Source organism: Prionailurus bengalensis, chromosome D4 (genome assembly GCF_016509475.1).
Source record: "Prionailurus bengalensis isolate Pbe53 chromosome D4, Fcat_Pben_1.1_paternal_pri, whole genome shotgun sequence".
In the NCBI taxonomy this organism is placed as follows: domain Eukaryota; kingdom Metazoa; phylum Chordata; class Mammalia; order Carnivora; family Felidae; genus Prionailurus; species Prionailurus bengalensis.
Window position 1 is genome coordinate 85,413,291 of NC_057359.1, and position 17,904 is coordinate 85,431,194.

At 54.2% G+C, this 17,904-nt stretch overlaps 1 protein-coding gene across 2 annotated transcripts in view; it reads left to right on the plus strand.

Moving 5' to 3' along the window:
* Positions 1 to 17,904, plus strand: part of MVB12B (multivesicular body subunit 12B) — a 209,552-nt gene that overhangs the window by 154,993 nt on the left and 36,655 nt on the right. For both annotated transcript variants that reach the window (XM_043566185.1, XM_043566186.1), the window contains exons 8-9: positions 14,648 to 14,703; positions 17,260 to 17,319. In XM_043566185.1, coding sequence (XP_043422120.1) covers positions 14,648 to 14,703; positions 17,260 to 17,319 — 116 coding nt within the window. The remainder of the gene's footprint in view (positions 1 to 14,647; positions 14,704 to 17,259; positions 17,320 to 17,904) is intronic.

Here is a 17,904-nt window from a genome sequence, read left to right on the forward strand (position 1 = left end):
CTGTCAGGTGGCAGGAGACGTCTGTGACAGGTGTAGTCAGAGACGGGTGGCAGCCGTATACCTATTTCCGTGATAGACTTACAAAGTGAACTAACAACCAATATTTAGAGAATACATTTTTGTGACATGCCCTTTAAAGGTTAATATTAAATCTGAGATCTGGGTAATTTATGGCATTGTACTTCACAGACACGCCAGGTTTAACGGAAGGGAGCACACTCCCTGGGATTTCCACGTCAAGGTGGGTGTCCGCGCAGGCATCGTTTCTCAGAACTTCCTCTTCAGATCACCGCTGTCCAGAGAGCCCGTCCGCAGGACGGGAGTTTGTGGAAGGTGATAAACTGCTTTCAAGAGAAGCCGTTTCCTGGGGCGAAGTTTCTCGAAAACGATGCTGTTTGGAAACGCACCGCGGTGTAGATCCAGTGTGCGCGCTCCTGTGCCCCATCCCAGCCACGGGCATTCATTTCTAGTCTCCTGTCATTCCATGCCCTGCCGTGGGGGCCGGCGGAGCCTGCCCACCTCCACCAGATGGTAGAGGTCTAGCTACGTGGGGCGGACGACGGCCAGGCCTTGGCTGCTGAACTGGGAAGTTCAGGACTTGAGCTTTCTGTTGAGGGAGAAAAATGCAAGACCTAAAAGTGCCCCTTTTTTCCCTTCCAGCTAAGTTCTGGCCTGGTCTGCATGCACACAAGCAGCGCGGTCTTGTGTAAGTTCAAGTTGGGTTTAGACTGCCGTCAGGCTCTGCGTGGAGGTCCCGTTTTATTGGGCCCGTCCCTGTCTGCCACTGTGCCTGGTCTCGGAACCACCCAGCAGCTTAGGGAGGCTGAAGCCTGGAGCCGCTCAGGCAGCCTCTCCCACGGTGGCTGCGCCTCGGGGCCCTCGTCCCAGAGTCTCTCCTTCCCTGGGGGATGCCCAGGCCCTGGGGAATTTGATCCCGCTAATCAAGGTCAGAAGAGCTCGGTGCGGTGGTACCAAAATGCCACATTCTGCGCCATTTCTCTTTAACCTGTGGGCAAGCTCTTTTCAAATCTTAAATAAAATGCCTAATGGGGTCCTACCTGTCCTCTTTGGGGGATATTCGAGCCCACTATCCTGTTGATAAAGTGCGTGGGCGCTCAGACCATTAAAAGCTTACCTACGAAGTGGAATCATGACATCGGAGAACGAACGGCAGAGGCGAGTCTATCTGTCTTGGCTGTAAGAGTGTCCCCGGGGAGAGTGCCCCGAAGATGCCGCGGGCGGTGGCTCCCAGACCTCTTCCACCTCCACACGCCTGCCACCCGCTCTCTCCCCTTCTGGATTACAGTCCACTTCCATTGGTAGGTCACGTTTTCATTTCTTGGAGGACATCCCCGCCTCATCCTTCGCACAGCAGGAAGGCGGCGGACTTGGAGCGAGCATCCCCGTTCCTGCCCCCAGCCCTGCCATTCACCAGCTGTGTGGCCCTGATAAGTCCCTTCCCTTCCGCGTTCCGGGTCGCTTTGGCAGGGTGGGCATGGCAGCACCTCACAGGGCCATCCGGAGGTTTAAACGGGGCTGTGTGCAATGCCCTGGCCCACTCCTCTGCCCCCCGGGTGGGCACACCTGGGGCAGCGCTCTCCAGAGAGCGGTGGGTCCGGAGCGGCTTCAGACGTACGGAAACCTGGGACACCTTCTCTCCTTGCTCTTTGGTTCCAGCAAAGGGAAGGGGAGGCATCTGACCAGAACCCGTTCCAGGGCTTTGTGAGTAGAATCTGGTCGAGGGCTGGAGAAGTCAGCAAGAAACCAGCTGTTACCTCCAGGGGGGTTGAGAACCGCATCTTCTGGGGCTTCATCCCGGTCTCAAATCACCGATACGTATTTAATATGATGCTTCTGTGAGACGGAAGAATGTCCAGCTAGGAGGGATTTTAGACTTCATCTAGCCCAGGGCTGCACCTCAGACTCACCTGGGAGCATTGAAAAACTGCTACCCGGGGCCCACAGCTCAGAGCGAGCAAATCAGAACCTCCTGGGGGAGGAACAGCAGGTGGCATTTTTTTTTTTTTAAGTCGCAGATGAGCACCGGCTGAGACATCTGACCCAGCCCGTTCACTCTCCGATGAGGACACCGAGATGTGACCGCCACGCACGTGGGCCTCCTCACTACAAGGCTGGTTTTCTTTTCACTGTCACTGCGTCAACAGACGCTGCCCCCCTCTCAGGGCATCCCGTCAGGAGGTTTGCGATGTTGGCATGACCCAGCTGGGATCCGCTGCCTATGGTGCTGTTCGCCGGGTTTCTTTACTGTAAAATTAGCGTGTTTCCTTTTGTGGCGGATATGTAATTAGTGGGAAGTATTTGGGGGCTACGTGAATAGCTCCCTCCTCATCAGATTATCCACCAATTTTTGTAACTCCCATCATTCCTTCGATAGGAGTTGGCATTTTATTGTAAGGAAGAGCTTCCCCTCATCCCCAGTTTGTGTGTGTTGGGTGTGCACTGGTGCGTTCTTATTCATTGTCATCATTACTTTGACACTCAAATTGTTCCGACTGGCCAGCGGGAGCCCCTTCCCACTGGCTCCCGGATCCTTCTGCGGACTTTCCGTGATTCTTTGAGGATGCCTTTCTTTCTGGTACAACAGCATGTCCCGGACTTGTCCCTTCCCCGCCTCCCTTCCATCAGCCACTTCTCCACAAAGAGCCCCTGTTTCTTCCGGAGGAGAACACTAGAACCCAAAATCTGGGCACTAGGTGTGGCTCACGGCTCCTGGGCTGTCAGCAGATAGAGATATACCTACAGTTGTGTATGTTGGGAGTGCGTGTGCATGCATCTAAGTGCACAAGTGTATAAACACATATGTAACTGTGTATGTTTATGTATCTATATCTACTTCTTAACATCAAGCTTATGCTGTCACCTCCGGATTTGATCCAGCATCATTCTAACCCCCTGGCTGATTTATCTTCCTCAGCATGAGCATCCGATGTCAGCAGTCCTCAGTCCCCTGTCGTGGGCCTGCCCTCTTCCCACCGTGTGTTTTTCCCAGAATGTCTCATCTTCTCTCGTGCCTCAGTCGCCAGCAGGCTGGAACCCCCCAGTCCTCCCCAGCCCTCACTTCTGTATTTCCATCTGGGCGGTCCTTACTGACCAATGTTGCATCTCGCTCATGACGTCCCAACCACGTTCACCAGTTTCTCTCTTGGGTTGTCTTGCAAGCCTCTCAAACCCAATACAGCCAAAGGGGCCCCCACCAGCTTACCCTGCACTCCTCTCCCGGTCCCCCGGCCCCCTAGTCTCCTGATGGCCAAGCCGGAATCTCGGGGTCACCCTCGCCTCCTCCCCCTGCTCCTCCCCCTTTCCCTGCTGCAGCCAGTTGCCAAGTCTCTTGGCCCTGCGTCTGAATACCTCTCGATCTGTCCCCACTACTCCCTTCTTACTGTCACAGTCCTAGATGCCACCACCGGCATCCCGCACCTCTTTTCCTGCCAAGAACCTCCTCCCTCAAGGTCCTGCCTCCAGCCTCACTCCCTCTAATCCATGCTTCTCTCCACACTCAAAAAAGACTTTCCTAAAACAAAACATGACCATGTCTCTCTCCAGCTCAAAAACCCTTCAGTGGCTCCCCAGGGACCTCGTGGTGACATGCAGGCCACTTAAAATGGCAGTCAGGGCTCCTTATGAGCTGGCCATTGCTGGTCTCGCCACTCTCCTGTTCAGCTGTTAAAAAGACCAGGATACGTCTGTCGCTACCAACGTGGGAACGCTGACAGCTATTGAAAAAAAGCAAAATTCAGAACAGTTAGCTCTGCGGTGATACTGTTTTTATGAAAAACACAGGCACATACAAGACAAAACTCTGTATTTCTTCTCTACGTATGCAAACGGGTCCGTACGTGCATGTATTCCGCACATGCAAACAGGCTGGGAAGACCCCATGGGCCGTGCATAGACCACATCCAGGGCCAGCCCTGAGGAGGGTGTGGGGTCAGGGCTCTGAATTCAAGGGGCGCTTCAACTCAGCTATACTTTTGGAACTGTTTGTTCAGAAAATGTATTCATCTGGGGTGCCTGCGTGCTATGTGCGGTTGGTTAAGGATCTGATTCTTGGCTTCAGCTCAGGTTGTGATCTCAGGGTTGTGAGATGCAGCCCCGCCTGGAGCCCCACGCCGAGCGTGGAGCCTGCTTAAGATTCTCTCTCTGCTCCTTCCCTCTTCTCCTCCCCCACTTGCTCGCGCTCTCTCTCTCGAAATTAAAATGTATTCCCTTATTGAGGGGGTTAAAAAAATACAACTTAAAAAGATACAGGTCTTCCTCGTCTCCCTGTGGGGTTACATCCCAATAAACCCATCGCGGGTTGAGAATGCATTTACTACACCTGCCCTACCGGCATCATAGCCTAGCCTAGCCTACCTGAGATGTGCTCAGAACTCTCAAGGTGGCCTACATTTGGGCAAGAGGGTCTAAAAACCTACTACATGCTGCTAAAGTGTTGGCTATCTCTTGTAATGTGGTGAATACTGTACTGAAAGTGACAAACAGGATGGCTATTCGGGGATAGCATGGCCGTCGGCTCGTGGTCACCTGGCTGCCTGGGACCTGCCGCCCTGCACCACGAAGGGACCGTTCCGCTCATCGCTAGCTCAGGATAGGATCAGAATTCAACATTTGAAATCTGGCCTCCACCAAAAGCACGTACTTTGTACCATCATAAAGTGGAAAACTCGTAAGTGGAACCGTCTTAAGTCGGGACTGCCCGTGTACGAGTCGGTCTTGAGAAGATGGGGAGGCATGTGTTCCTGCCCATGCGGCCGAGCCCTGCCCGCACGCCCCGCACCTGACGTTCCGGCGCTCAGCAGCTAGAGGCCAGGCTGTTCCGCATCCGCACTTGGCCCCCATCCCCAACTCGCCGTGGCCTGAACTGCTTGTTCGGACCGTGCCTGTGTTCCGGAGGACTGTGGTCGCTCCCAGGGGCAGCAGACCTTCACTGGCCCTCCATCTGCTTCTTATTCTGCCTTTACAGAGCCCCTTTTGTTACTCTCCAGCTCGCTTAGGAGTTTCTGTCCCGCACTGGGGACATTTACCCCGTGGCTCCTCAACAGTCCAGGAGCCTTTTGCTCATGGGGAAAAGTGTCACTTAGTTGGATTTTATCTTTACCTTGAGCAAAACGTAGTAGGTCTCTGCCCAAGCCACTAAATACTTGTAAAAATTTAAAAAGCGTTTCTGGGGGCGCCTGGGTGGCTCAGTCGGTCGAGTGTCAGACTCTTGGTTTTGGCTCAGGTCATGATCTCATGGTTCGTGGGTTGGAGCCCCAAATCAGGCCCCGAGTTGGCAGTGCAGAGCCAGCTTGGGATATTCATCCATTCATTCATTCATTTTCTCTCTCTGTCTCTCTCTTTCTCCCTCTCTCTTTCTCCCCCTCTCCCTGCTCCTCCCCCACTCACTCTCTCTGTCTCTCTCTAAATAAATAAACTTAAAACATTAAAAAGCATTTCTGCAGCAGAGGGAGGAAGATGTCCTTGTGCACAGGCCTAGAGTTTCCCGTGGCTGTGGAGCGCGCGTGGCCCAACCTCTCTGGAATCCTGCCCTCTAGGCTCCCTCTGCTCAGGCCCCAGCTCCCGGGCCCCTGAGGGCAGCTCTGGAAGTGGGGGGGGGGGGCAGATGTTGGAGGGACTCACTTTCCTCCCAGGGATGTGGAGGGATGAAGTGGGCCACATGACTAAAGTGACACTTACTGGCAGGTGTTGTTCTGTGTGGGGGACAGGGAGGCCGAGAAATGAAGGGGGGAGACTTCCTAATTGCCCCCATTCAGTGGAACCTCAGAGAATATTCATTTGTCAGGTGAAGCCACCTTTATGTTGAAGAATATGCTATTTCTCACGGACCTGGCACCCAGGGGCAGTTTTCTTTACTTCACTTTTGGGACTCTTTCCTGGGGGACATGAAGCAGCCTGGGCCCAGCTTGGGCCTTGCTCCTACTTGAGCTTGACCTATAATGCCAGAGATGGCAGACCCCAGGGAGAGCCATGGTCGGGGGGTGGGGGGCACTGAGGTACTCCGGGGCGGGCACTGCTTCGGCACCTCCAGAAGCCTCTGGATTGGGACTCACAGCCCCGGATTACAGAACTTAATGTGGCTGCACGTAACGTGTTGATGTAAAAGGTTGAAAACCACAGAGGTCTACTCTCTTGGAAGGGCATTCTCCCCAACTGCAGTGGCGATGATGGTCATGGTGACCGTTATCGAGCACGTACTTTGTGCCTGGGGCTTTATCTCCTTTAAGCTTCACAGCGATCCAGGTGTGATCCTTTCCTTCTACAGTTGAGGAAAGAGAGGCACAGAGAGATTAAACCCTTGTCCTGAGTCCGTGGTGGACCCGGCCCGAATCACGCCTCTGCAGAAGCGGGGGCTGTTGGTATCTGCGAATCACTGGTAACTACCGCGTGCTCCGTGCCCGCTGCAGGTGGGGCCGTGCTCTGCCCTCTCTCCCCTGGGGGTTCATCCCTGGAGCAGTGCTGCAGAGTGGGCGTGGTTAGTCCTCCCCCATGTGACTTGGGCCCAGTGACTTGCCCAGCGCATCCCACAGCCAGCAAGTGGCTGAGCCCAGCTCAGGGCTCACACATGTCTGACTCTGGCACCCACTCCCTCCTCCCTCAGGAGGGCACTGTGGCTAATAAGTCAGTTCTTTGGGCTTATGAATAACCAGAAAAACAAATTGCTTTGGGGATCCAGAACGAAGTGGTTGGCCTTATGTGGACTGACTTGGAATGTCACTGAGCAGACAGTCCTGGAGGTGTCTATAGATATCTTCCAGGGAATATCCCCAAAGTGAAATCACCAAGAAAACAGAACAGGCTTGGTGTTTGGGTGTGCAAATGAATTTTGAGGACCGGCCTTGAGATCTTGAGGTGTTGGCATCTTTCCCGTCACAAATTGTAAAGGACTCTTGAATCCACTGGGAAGGAGAGAAGAAAGGGTCAGGTTGCTGATTACTTACAAGCAGGTACCCGGGAGTAAAGGCCTTGCACCATTCCAGCTGCATTTACCTTTATTCGGAAAATGACCACCTGCCAATAAGCCACCTCGTTCGCCATCGTCTGTGCAAGTACCTCTGAGCTGTTGTGACTCCAGTTCACGTTACAGGGCTTTACCTATAAGCGGACGATACTTGAGATGCTGGGAATGGAGTCTTTTCCTTTAAATACCACATTTGTTGCCACGTGATTTTATGACCCTTTGTCAAGCATGGTGAAATTAAAACATGCATTGATTAGAGCACTTCCTCGGTGAGATGTCTGTGAGGGAAGGGGTGGGCAGCCCTGAGCAGCTGTGGGTACCCCAAGGCAACGGGGTGGCCGTGGTTCTGGAGCCCTCGGGAGCTGGTCGGCGGTGGGTTTTCATAGAGCCCGCAGAAGTCCGATGGTGTGTGTTTGGAGGAGAGAGTCAAGGCATGGCTCTGAGGGAGTGCCTTCTCGAGTAAAGTGATAGTCCCCGTGCGAAGGGAAGGTCCGGGAACTCTAAGCCTGTCCCATCCCCAGCCAGAGTTCCTGCAGGGTCCTAGCTAGGCCGTGTTAGCAGGAGTCTGATTCTCCGTCCAAACAAATACGGTGTGCAAATTGGACTTACTTCCCCCAAGAATAGCAAAGTCAGGTATTCGGGTCAGTTGGGGGGAAAAAAAATTCCCCCCCTTCTCCTTCTTTAGAATAGGGGGTGGTAGCAGATTAGAGCTTTATTTGTTTAAACCTTGCAGATTCTGTAAGCATTCACAATCCTCTTGACTTGTAGTGCCTGATTGTAAAAAGAACAGTTGAATGAGCTCATTGTTTCCTGGGTTTTTTTCTTTAATGTATTTTACAAACACTCCGGTGACAGGCCTGACACGCTGATTTCTATGTACTCGCACTTCAGTCTGGGATTACAGCATTAATAACAGAGTTCCGTGCATCATGCCATTTTTAAGCATGATCGTTATGATAAAGGGCATATACTTAATTACAGGCCTGCTTAATTACAGCTCTGTTGAAGCTCGTTTGTTTAGGAGAATGCTAATTGCACTACGGAGCCCGCGGCACATCCTGGCTTTCATGTGCTGTATGCTGCTCCGTGCCGTGGATCAGCATTTTGTTAAAACTGCCACCAAAAATAAAATTAAAAAAAAAAAAAAAAAGAAGAAGAAGAAGGAAACACAGTCCTGGTACTAAAAGGAAGCCTGTCTGGCGCGTGGCTGTAGGTCGGGGCGGAAACCACCATTTGCGGGCCGGGGGCCTCGCTTCTCTTGTGACCGGGGTCCCTGTCAACCTCACACAGCCTCCTGAGAGCTGCGTCTTTCCCCCCACCGCACAGGGTAGCCGAGGCTCAGAGTGGTGGGGCGGCCTGCCGGGCCACACGTCCGCACCTGCTGAGTTGGAGGTGAGACCCAGGCCGTTGAACCGCCAGGCCCACCCTCCCGCCGCAGCCCTACAGTGACACAGCCACTGTAAGCTGGACTGTGTACTGGAATCCTGGCACCTGACTGCTCTCGGCCTCGGCTTCCTTTTTTTTTCTTTGCAATGTTTTAATTGTTTATTTTTGAGAGAGAGTGGGGGGGGGGGGAAGGGCAGAGAGAGGGAGACAGAGGATCCGAAGATGTCGGCACAGACCCCGATGGGGGCTCGGACTCATGAACTGCAAGATCATGACCTAAGGCGAAGTCAGATGCTCAACCGACTGAGCCTCCAGGCGCCCTGCGGCTTCCTTGAGTATAACTTGCAAGCGATCCGTGTTGAGGCTTAAGTTACTTGCTACGTGTTCACCACCCAATATGGAGAAGGTTCCTATCCTCTTGCCTCGTTTGTAGAACTGGGAGCAGTTCTGTTACCTCCAGGGTTTGGCGGTGGGTGGGGAAGGGGGCTTTGTCGTGTCCCTGGGAGCCAAGGGGCCTAGAGAGGGGACTGCCGTGTGCTCCAGGAATGCTGCCTTTGGTGCCAGCAAGAAAAGGACAGGCGTTGTCCCTGCTTCTGGGTTGTGGCCACGGACTGGCCAGGCGGTGCCTGCCTGAGATCCCCCACCCAGACCCCGGCTGCCTGGGAGGGCAGCCTGGGGGATCCGAACAGTGGCTCTATGAGAGCAGGGACCCCCTCGCTCACAGCTCTCACTCCAGCTCCCCCACGTGTCTCTCTGAGTAGACTCAGCAATAGACTGAGCGAGTGTCACAGTCTCTGAGCACTAAAGAAAAGTGAAGACAAAACACTGGCTTCAGCTAGGGGAGAAAGAAAGGAAGGAAGTAACGTGACTCCCCCATGAGTAGCCAGGATGGAGATGATTTATGAACACTCTTTTGGAACACATGAAAAATGTGTGCCATTGATTTTAAGAATTATGTTTGGCAAATCTCTAGATATTTTAAAATATGGAATGGCTGCCCAGATAAAGAGTAGAAATGGATGTTATGGAATTAGAAGGGGATTCAGCAGTCCCACAGATCAGCTTTCTCCCCAACACATAAAATCCCGCCCTCACTCCCCAGCACGTGGCCTCTGCCTGGACCCTGGTCAGCCAGCTCTGCTGTTCCTCCCTTTCGTCCTTGTCCCATCCCTCTAGCCCTCGCCCTGTGGTACCTCTGAAAATACATGCAGACATTTGGTTACGATCACCTTCGAGTCTTCTCTGTACCAGGATCCCCATCTTTCTGCCCTTCCCCATGTGCTGGCACAGTGCTGGGTTCTAGAGGGTGAACAAAAATGGACAGGGATGACACCTTCCTGGAGCATGAGACCTGATGGTTTCCTCCCCTCTCCTCACGTGGTCTGACTTCAGGTCCCTCACCATCCTGGGACTCCTTGGAGGCCACCTGAGAGGACCCTTTGAGAGATCAGTCCCCATACTGAACTCACAGTCGAGCCCAGAGCAGACCAAGATGGCGGCTCTCGCACCAGCACCAGGACTGTCGCACCATAACTTACCCATGGCACCCCTCCTGCCTGGTTAAATACCAAATCACATTACCGGCTTGTTCAGCTACAAACCAGTCTCTTTTCATGTCTTCTATTGTTATTTCACATGTCCTTCATCCCACCTAATACAGTAGGTTTTTTAGACCTAAAGTACAGGACTTACTAGCATTGACCTTCAGTAAATTCCATCGTTAAATTTAGCCCAGGATCCCAATTTTTTGAGATCTTTATTGGATTTCTCTCTGTTACCCGGTTCATAGACTCTCCTTCCAGATCTCTCCATCAGCCACATCCTAGATAAGCCTACTAGGCATGTCTTCACTGAACTAATTGATAATGCCCTGGGCACCCTCCGGAGAGGTCAGTTGAGGTCGGTGTCAATCTATTAATCAGCTTCTTGGACATCTAGTCCAGCTAGTTATGGATTCCCCTCCCCTTAACGTTGTCCAGCCATATTTATCTGTCTTGTCCACACAGGTAACGTGAGAAATTTTGCCAAGTACTTTGCTAGAATCCACATTCTTTCAGCCTACTCAAGCCTTTGATATACTAGATTTTTTAAATAAATGAAATTTGGCTGGCAGACCGTTTAGCAAAGTTTTACTGGCTCCCCTTTTAAGGGGCTCCCCTCATGGCAACAGCATCCTGTTCCTCTCGCCAGCTCCGTCCAGGAACTTCAGCCCACAGGATCCTATCAACTTGCTTTCTTTTTCCTGCAAGCCCGTTAAAAGTCTCTTTTCTAGAACATGAGAAGCATCCAGCCGTGCCCATCTTTCTATCGTGAACTCTGAAGTGGAAATTTATCCCAAAGTTCCCATCTCTCTCCCTTCACCAGTCAGCTCCCCTCGGCAGTCAGACTGGATCTGAGTGGTCCTCCCCACCATCTCTTCTGCCGCCGAGCCCATCAGCAGGGCACCAGCCGTGGGGCGAGCCAGGCCAGCATAGCTCTGAAGGCTACGGCTGCCTCTTCTCACACAGTCTCGGGGTGCCTCTTCCCTTTCTTCTGTCCACAAGGGCTGCCTCTAGTGTGGCCCCATAAAGACGTCGCTTCTGGTCTTCTGCCTTCAGCCTCCTAGAGAAATTTGCTCTGTGAGGAAATTGGCTTTGAATCTAATCGAGGACCAGAAGGAGTACCTTCATCAAACACCTTGATGTTCACATGGGGGACTGGCCCGTGGCCCCAACATATCCCCCCCATTCTCCAGGTCTGGAAGTAAGGTCTCCACCTGGGGAAGGGCGTGGTGGGGGAAGGGCCTGAGAGCATGGTGGGGGAGGCGCCTCTGAATGAAACTCCCTCCAGGCAGCTGAGAGACCTACCCACTTCCTCTGGTCTGTCTCAGAAGCGAAGACGGGCCTTTTGGAAATGCTGTGCGTGCGTGTGTGCCTCCCTGTCCTAACCTGAGAAGGAGTAACGCGACATTCCAGGAGGCCAGGCCACCATTGTCCGGAGAGCCAGATCTTCTAGATCTTTCTTTTCAAAGGCATGACCGTCAGTTGGAAGGAGAGACAAAAACACACTGCTGTGGGGAATAGAGGGCAAGTGCTGAGTGCTGGGGGATGACTCTGGAGGGGGGAAGTGCTTTGCAAGAAGAGACAGGTGGTGGCTGCTCAACATTGTGAATGGACCAGATGCCGCTGATTGTTCCCTCTAAAATGATTAATTTTATATTCTGTGAATTTCACCTCAACGAACTTTACGGAATTTTTACTAATGTGCTAAAAATTTTTTTAAAAAACCCAAGTACTCCTCCTCCCTGCTTAAATCTTCCCAGTTACTAGGGGAAGATGGCAGTCGGCAGCTCACCAAGCCCCCAGGGGCTTTAGGTACGTGCCCTGTGGGGCCAGCCACCGAGCCCCTCCGGGCCCTGCCCTGTGCCGGGGAGGCGGGGATGCAGAGGGGACTCTCGTGGACTGCCAGGAGAGATGTGGCCCCTGCCAGGTCCCCGGGGAGGAGGGGGAGTGCCCCTGGGATGGCTCACCGCTGGAGGGGCACTCACAAGGGCAGCCGGGGGTCAGCACGAGAGGGGAGGGGAGAGGGCATTCTGTGATGGGCTCGCAAGCCCTCACGTGCCAGTGGGGACCCCCACCTTAGGAATCCCCCCGTTTGGGGAGCTGATGTGCTCCCGGCTTGGGACCTCCCTGCCTCGCCCCTGCGCCCACTGCTCCCCAGGCCTCTCGTTTCCGGGGGTGATCAGGCCATTGTACGTCACCCCATCTCCAGAAACCACGTTCTCTAAACACACATGGGCCTTCAGGAGTAGCCACAAAACAGTGAGGGGGAGTTCTTCGCCTGGCTTCTCGGAAACCCCCCCCCCCCCCACGCCAATAAGCCTCGTGAATGAATGATCAGGGCTTCTCCGCTCGGGGCTGTGTGCTGAAGATGGGCTCGCTGAAGACTACACCGGGCCCTGGGTCAGCGTGCTTCCTGCGTGGGGTGCGTGGGGCGAGCAAAGGGAGCTCGGCCTTGGGCCCCGCTGCCTAACAGGCGGAAAGAAACGGCAAAGGTGTGTGTGTGCAGACGTGTGTACAGAGAGCAGAGTGACGTGGCCCTGGCGGGGGACAGCAGTGGGCTCGGGGAATTTAAAGGAGAGGCAAAGTAGACCGTGGCTTTCGCCTTGACTTGGGACGGCCAGAAGCAGGGCGACGCGTGGCCAGTGAGCGGGGAGGCCTGGGGAAGGGCGGGTCTGACTGAAATATTCTCACACACACCCACTTCCTGGCCCGGGTCGATCAGGAGGAGCTCGTAGAAGGGCCACCTGGAGACTTAGGGAGAGCATGATAATGGTCGTCAAAACCTTGAAGAGGCCCTGGTCTGGAAGAGGCAGGTGTGTTCTCAGAAAATCCATTTAAACCTAATGGAAGGGTCAGAGGATTTGAGTCACTGCTTGCTACCTGTGTGCCCTCAGCGGGACCCATTCTGTGACATGATGGCAAGTGCTAAGTGCTACGTGCCCACCCACCTCTGTGGCACTGAGAAGGGGGCAGGGGGTCAGGGGTCGGAGAGCCAATCGGGGGTGAACCTTGGCTCACAGCCGGAGTTGGGAAGATGGTGGCAGTTGCTGGGTAGGGATCGTGGCCTCTTCTTGGATTTTGGGTGGGACCCCGTCCTGTCCTCTAGAAAGCACGTGGCCTTTCAGGGGTCATCTGTTCACTGATGGGTTTTCGCGGCTATACACCAGCATGCACGCATATGTGCGCCGATGTCATCTGTCACGTCCGAATGTGTGACGTACTGCGGAAGATGACTGTGGGCTTCTTCCCATCACCCCTTTCTAGGGGAAGTGTCACACTGTTCCTGGCCCTTAGCTGGAGCTCCTCCAGGCAGCCCCAGCGGCTTGCGGGGACCCCACAATGGGAGAAGCCCTCCCCCCCCCGCACCGACCATGGAAGTCTCTATCTGAGCCAGGGGGCAGGGGGACAGGCCTTGGACAGCAACCTTAGAAAGAAAGGAAGCTTCCGGCGGTGCGGCAGCTGGGGCCAGCTGTGCTATTTCCTTTTCTTCAGACTTCCCAGAGAAGGCTTCATTCTTTTCCTCTCCAAAATAAATTACGAACATAGAGTAAAATGATCCTCTTGGCGATCAGACCTCTCTGACTCTGTCCCAGACTTCTCTCTTTTTCTCCTGCTTTTCTTCTTTCCACTCCCGCGACTCTTCCTCCTTAAGACTGAAAGAAATTGCCACCTGTATGCCAGGGAAGCCCCATTTGGATGCTGGGGGAAGCTGCTTCCCAGGGAGCCCACTCACCACGTCTTCTCCACGTCCTCCTTGGCCACAGTGTGCCTCAGGACCATTGCCGGCAGGGCCAGGGGGAGGGAACTGCACCACAGACCCTGGTGTTTCTGTTTGCTTGGGACCCATTCCCATTCTGCTGTCCCCTGAAGACAGCAGTCCATCTAAAAAAGCCCAGGCCCGGGGTGCCTGGGTGGCTCAGTCGGTTAAGCGGCTGACTTCGGCTCAGGTCATGATCTCGTGGTCCGTGAGTTCGAGCCCCGCGTCAGGCTCTGTGCTGACAGCTCAGAGCCTGGAGCCTGTTTCAGATTCTGTGTCTCCCTCTCTCTGACCCTCCCCTGTTCATGCTCTGTCTCTCTCTGTCTCAAAAATAAATAAACGTTAAAAAAAAAAAGTTTTAAAAAAATAAAAATAAATAAAAAAGCCCAGGCCCAGGGGACAGAGGCTGAACCACGGTGGCCACGCTGCCCCCACCCTGCTCCGTGCCGGGTGCCACACGTGCCTCCAGTGCACACGCACCCTTCCTCACAGGCCCTGCCATCCTCCTTTTAAAATGTAACTTAAGCTCCCTGAAACCCACAGGCAGGATTCAAACCTAGTCCTTCTGACGCCCAAGTCACTCTTTCCTCCAAGCTGGACCTTTCCCGTGGGCCCGGCAGCCTGGAGGGTTGTGTCGCTCTCAGCTGAGAGAACGTCCGCTGCCCATCTCGCAGAGCACAGCTGTGTCCCCTCCCCGCCTGCCTGAGCCTCTGTTCCTGCCGCCAGCCCCTTGGTGGCCCCCGCTGCTTATAGATCAGAGGCCTGACTCCTAGGTGGCCTCTAGGTCCTTCTCTGCCCCCACGGCTCTGGTCTGTGCCTCTGTGTGGTGCTACGGGGGCGTGTGAAGTGTTGGCCTTCTGCACCGGGTGAGTGTCCTAGGTGCAGGGGTGGTACCTGTGCCCGCGTCAGCTTGTACTCCATCAGCATCTCAAGTCCCTGAACGTCACCGGTGTCTGCAATGCCATTTCCTCTCTTCTTTTGCAGCAATGGATGGTGTGCCTTTTATGATCTCAGAGAAGTTTTCTTGTGTTCCAGAAAGTGTAAGTGTTCTGCATGATCTCCCTTCTGTCCTGTCACCCCCAGCCCGCCTGCGTTCCCTCTGCTCATCACACAGGGCCCCCCCGGCAGCCCTCACACCCTGGTCCTCCCTCGTGTTGTCCCAACTCCCTCTCTGGGCCCCTTCAGCTATGACTGCACGTAGCAGGTGCTCGGAGAGTTAAGGAAAAGCAGGCACGAGGGGCGGGGAAGGAGGGAGGCAGACAAGCGGAAAAACTCAGATTCGGCCATGGCCAAGCTTTTTTTTTTTTTTTTTTTCCCCAAATGTGACCATAAATTGGGCTCATTGTGAATGTTCTTGGTTTCCAAGCTCAACTTCTTAAATTTTTTTTTAAAACGTTTATTCATTTTTGAGAGAGGGAGGGACAGAGGGTCTGAAGGTCAGGACAGCGCAGAGCCCGATGTGGGGCTCAAACTCGGAAACTAGGAGATCACGACCTGAGCTGAAGTCGGATGCTTAACCGACTGAGCCACCCAGGCGCCCCAGGTTCGACTTCATTTTTGTTTTTTTTATTTAACCGTGACGACATTTTACAGAAAGAAGGCTGCCTGGTTTTTTCATGGTCATTGCCGGATGCTGCAATAACCACACTCTCTGCTCTGGATTGGAGGGAGGCCTCGGAATGGCAGGGCCGGCCGGCTAGTGTGTGTGCCTGCGGCTGTGCTTTCCCGCTCACTGTGGGCCCCCAGGAACCCCATGCTATGCACCGGCCAGCTGGGGCCCCTGAGCTATCTCTGATGACAGGGGGCCTGAGGGGGCTGGCTAGGGGCCTGAAGGCCCGATCCCAGACTGTGGGAGGAGCCCACCCCACCTGGCACTCCTGGGACCCTGTCAGATGGTGCCCCCCACCTTGGGTGCAGAGCCCCCGCCCTCAACTGTTACAGGCCTGGCCCGTGCAGGCTCGATAGACTTGTTTCAGGGCTTTTTAAATCCTTTTTGCAGAACTTTGCTTCGAGTAGCTAATAACCGTGAGGGCCCCAGTTTGGGCACCAGCTAGAGAATCCCTCAGTGTATTTCTTGGATCCAGCTTAAAACCACCCGGCTTGCGATTTGACCTGCTCTGTAGTTTCCATTTTCATGAAATATAATAGGCCTCCTCTGAACCCTTCTGGTAAGCAGCTTAATCTTGAAAAATGCTCGTGACGTGACATGCGGAGCATGAGTAACTTCAGCCGACGCCACTTGGCCGCGTTGCCATGGCAACGCTGGCGCCTCTCCCGCCCCGCTCCCTCGGAGAGGCTGTTCTGTCCTGCGCACCGGCTCCAATCGGGAAAGTTTAGTGGGGCAGTTAGAGCCTAATGATGCAACAGCTGGACCTCTGCTGGATGGCGGGCAAGCAGCCCCGTTCTTGCCACTCGGGCTGGCAGCGGGAGAGAGCCAGGCTGTTTTGTGGCTACTGGCAGCGCAGCCCCGGGAGCGGAGTGCCGACTTCGGTGGCCCTGCCCCAAGATCGCCCTCGCCAGCTCGCTGCTGCCCGGCGCTGCCGACTCAGCACGTGCCCGAGGCCCGGTGGCTTGGGCCAAGCCCCGTGCCGCACACCCCCTGTGCTCTGTCCTTTAACCTCCCCCACCAGCCCAGCCAGGACGGCCCCGCCACCCTGCTCCGAACAGGAGAGGAAGCCCCACCTCTGGGCTGTGGCTGGGAACCACGAAGGCCTGGGCTTTTGTCTGAGACTCCGGTTTCACCTGTTCGTCCCGGCTGCCTGTTTTCGCCCCCCCCCCCCTCAGGAATATGAAATGCCCAATGTGCCCAGAGAGGGCTCAGAGCAGGGGCCCCAGGGACCAGGTCCCTTCTCACCATGCGTTCAGCCCAGACTTCTCCAGGCTTCCAGCTGACCCTTGTTGCCATGTGCATTTGATTTTTCATGTCGTCTATTGAAAAGCCAGCGTTCTCAGAAAAAGTTCCCATCTTCATGAACTTCTAGAAACGCCCATTAAAATGCAGTGTTACCAGTTTTCACCACGACTGATCATTTCTCATTTCTCAAATGATAATTGATGGGCACGTCCTTCATTCCCCTTGCATTTCCAGAGGCCTAGAACTCCCTCCGGCTCCTTCCCTGGATGTCAAGGAGTCCCAGACAAGAGACTGACCATCCTGCCTCCTGGAACTGCTTAGACCCATCCCACCACATAGATGGAGCAGTCAGGGTGGCATGTGGCGAAGCCCTGTGCCCCTCCGGCCCCCCAGCTGTGGAAGGAGCGAACCGGCTTTTGACACGGGCATGGAGAAGAGGCGGAAGTGATCAGTGACAGTCACTGTCTCTTAGGAGGGCTGTGACCTTGCTGGGTGCTGTCGACAGATGACCAGGCAGGGTCCAGCCCTGTTGTCGACCAGGTTTTCTGCAATATGTGCTCCCATCGCTCACCCCTGTACCCTCAGTGATCACTAGAGTCCTGGTGGGTTTCCACTGAAAGAGAATAGAGAACACGCTAGATCACATAGGGTGGTTTGAGATGTCACCGTCGTCATGCATAAAAGCGAATGTGAAACAGCATTTTCCAGCCGTTTAAAAGGATGCCTTGATCTGTGTTTACAGATGCAGCCCTTTGATCTCTTGGGAATCACCATCAAATCTCTGGCAGAAATTGAAAAAGAGGTAAGCAAGCTGCCCGAGTTGGGGGCAGGTGGGGCCCGGGTCTACGGTCCCAGGATCTGGCGGGGGCGGGGGGGTACCTAGGTGTGGGGGGGCCTCCAAGGAAAACACTTCCGTGTCGCTCAGATTTATTCCTTAGAAAAAGAAACTCACTTTTAACGTGTTTTTTGCTTCAAATCACATATGACCAACACCTCCTTGTGTTCTCTAAGCAGGAAGGTTTTAAGTGACGGATGAAACAATTCGGGCCTCAATGTTTTAAAATGCTTCCGTTTTTAAAAGGTGGAGGTTGGGGGATAGGCCCGGAGTCTCCTTTCCCTCTCCTCCTCCTGCTTATTTGTCATGAGGAGGGGTTTGGGGAAACATCCAAGGAGCCTCTTCCAGGTTTAGAGCAAGGATCAGGATACATTCCGTTGTGCCTGATAAGCGAGGCCCCATTCGGCCGCCTGGTTCCACATGGTTTGGATGTTTTCCTAATAAAAAAGAAAGAAATCCAAGACTCCAGCCCACGTGACAACTCTGAGGAACGAGAGCCGAGAGGAGGGAAGGAGCCTGGGGTCAGACCCGCCGGTCAGTGTTTTCCCTGTT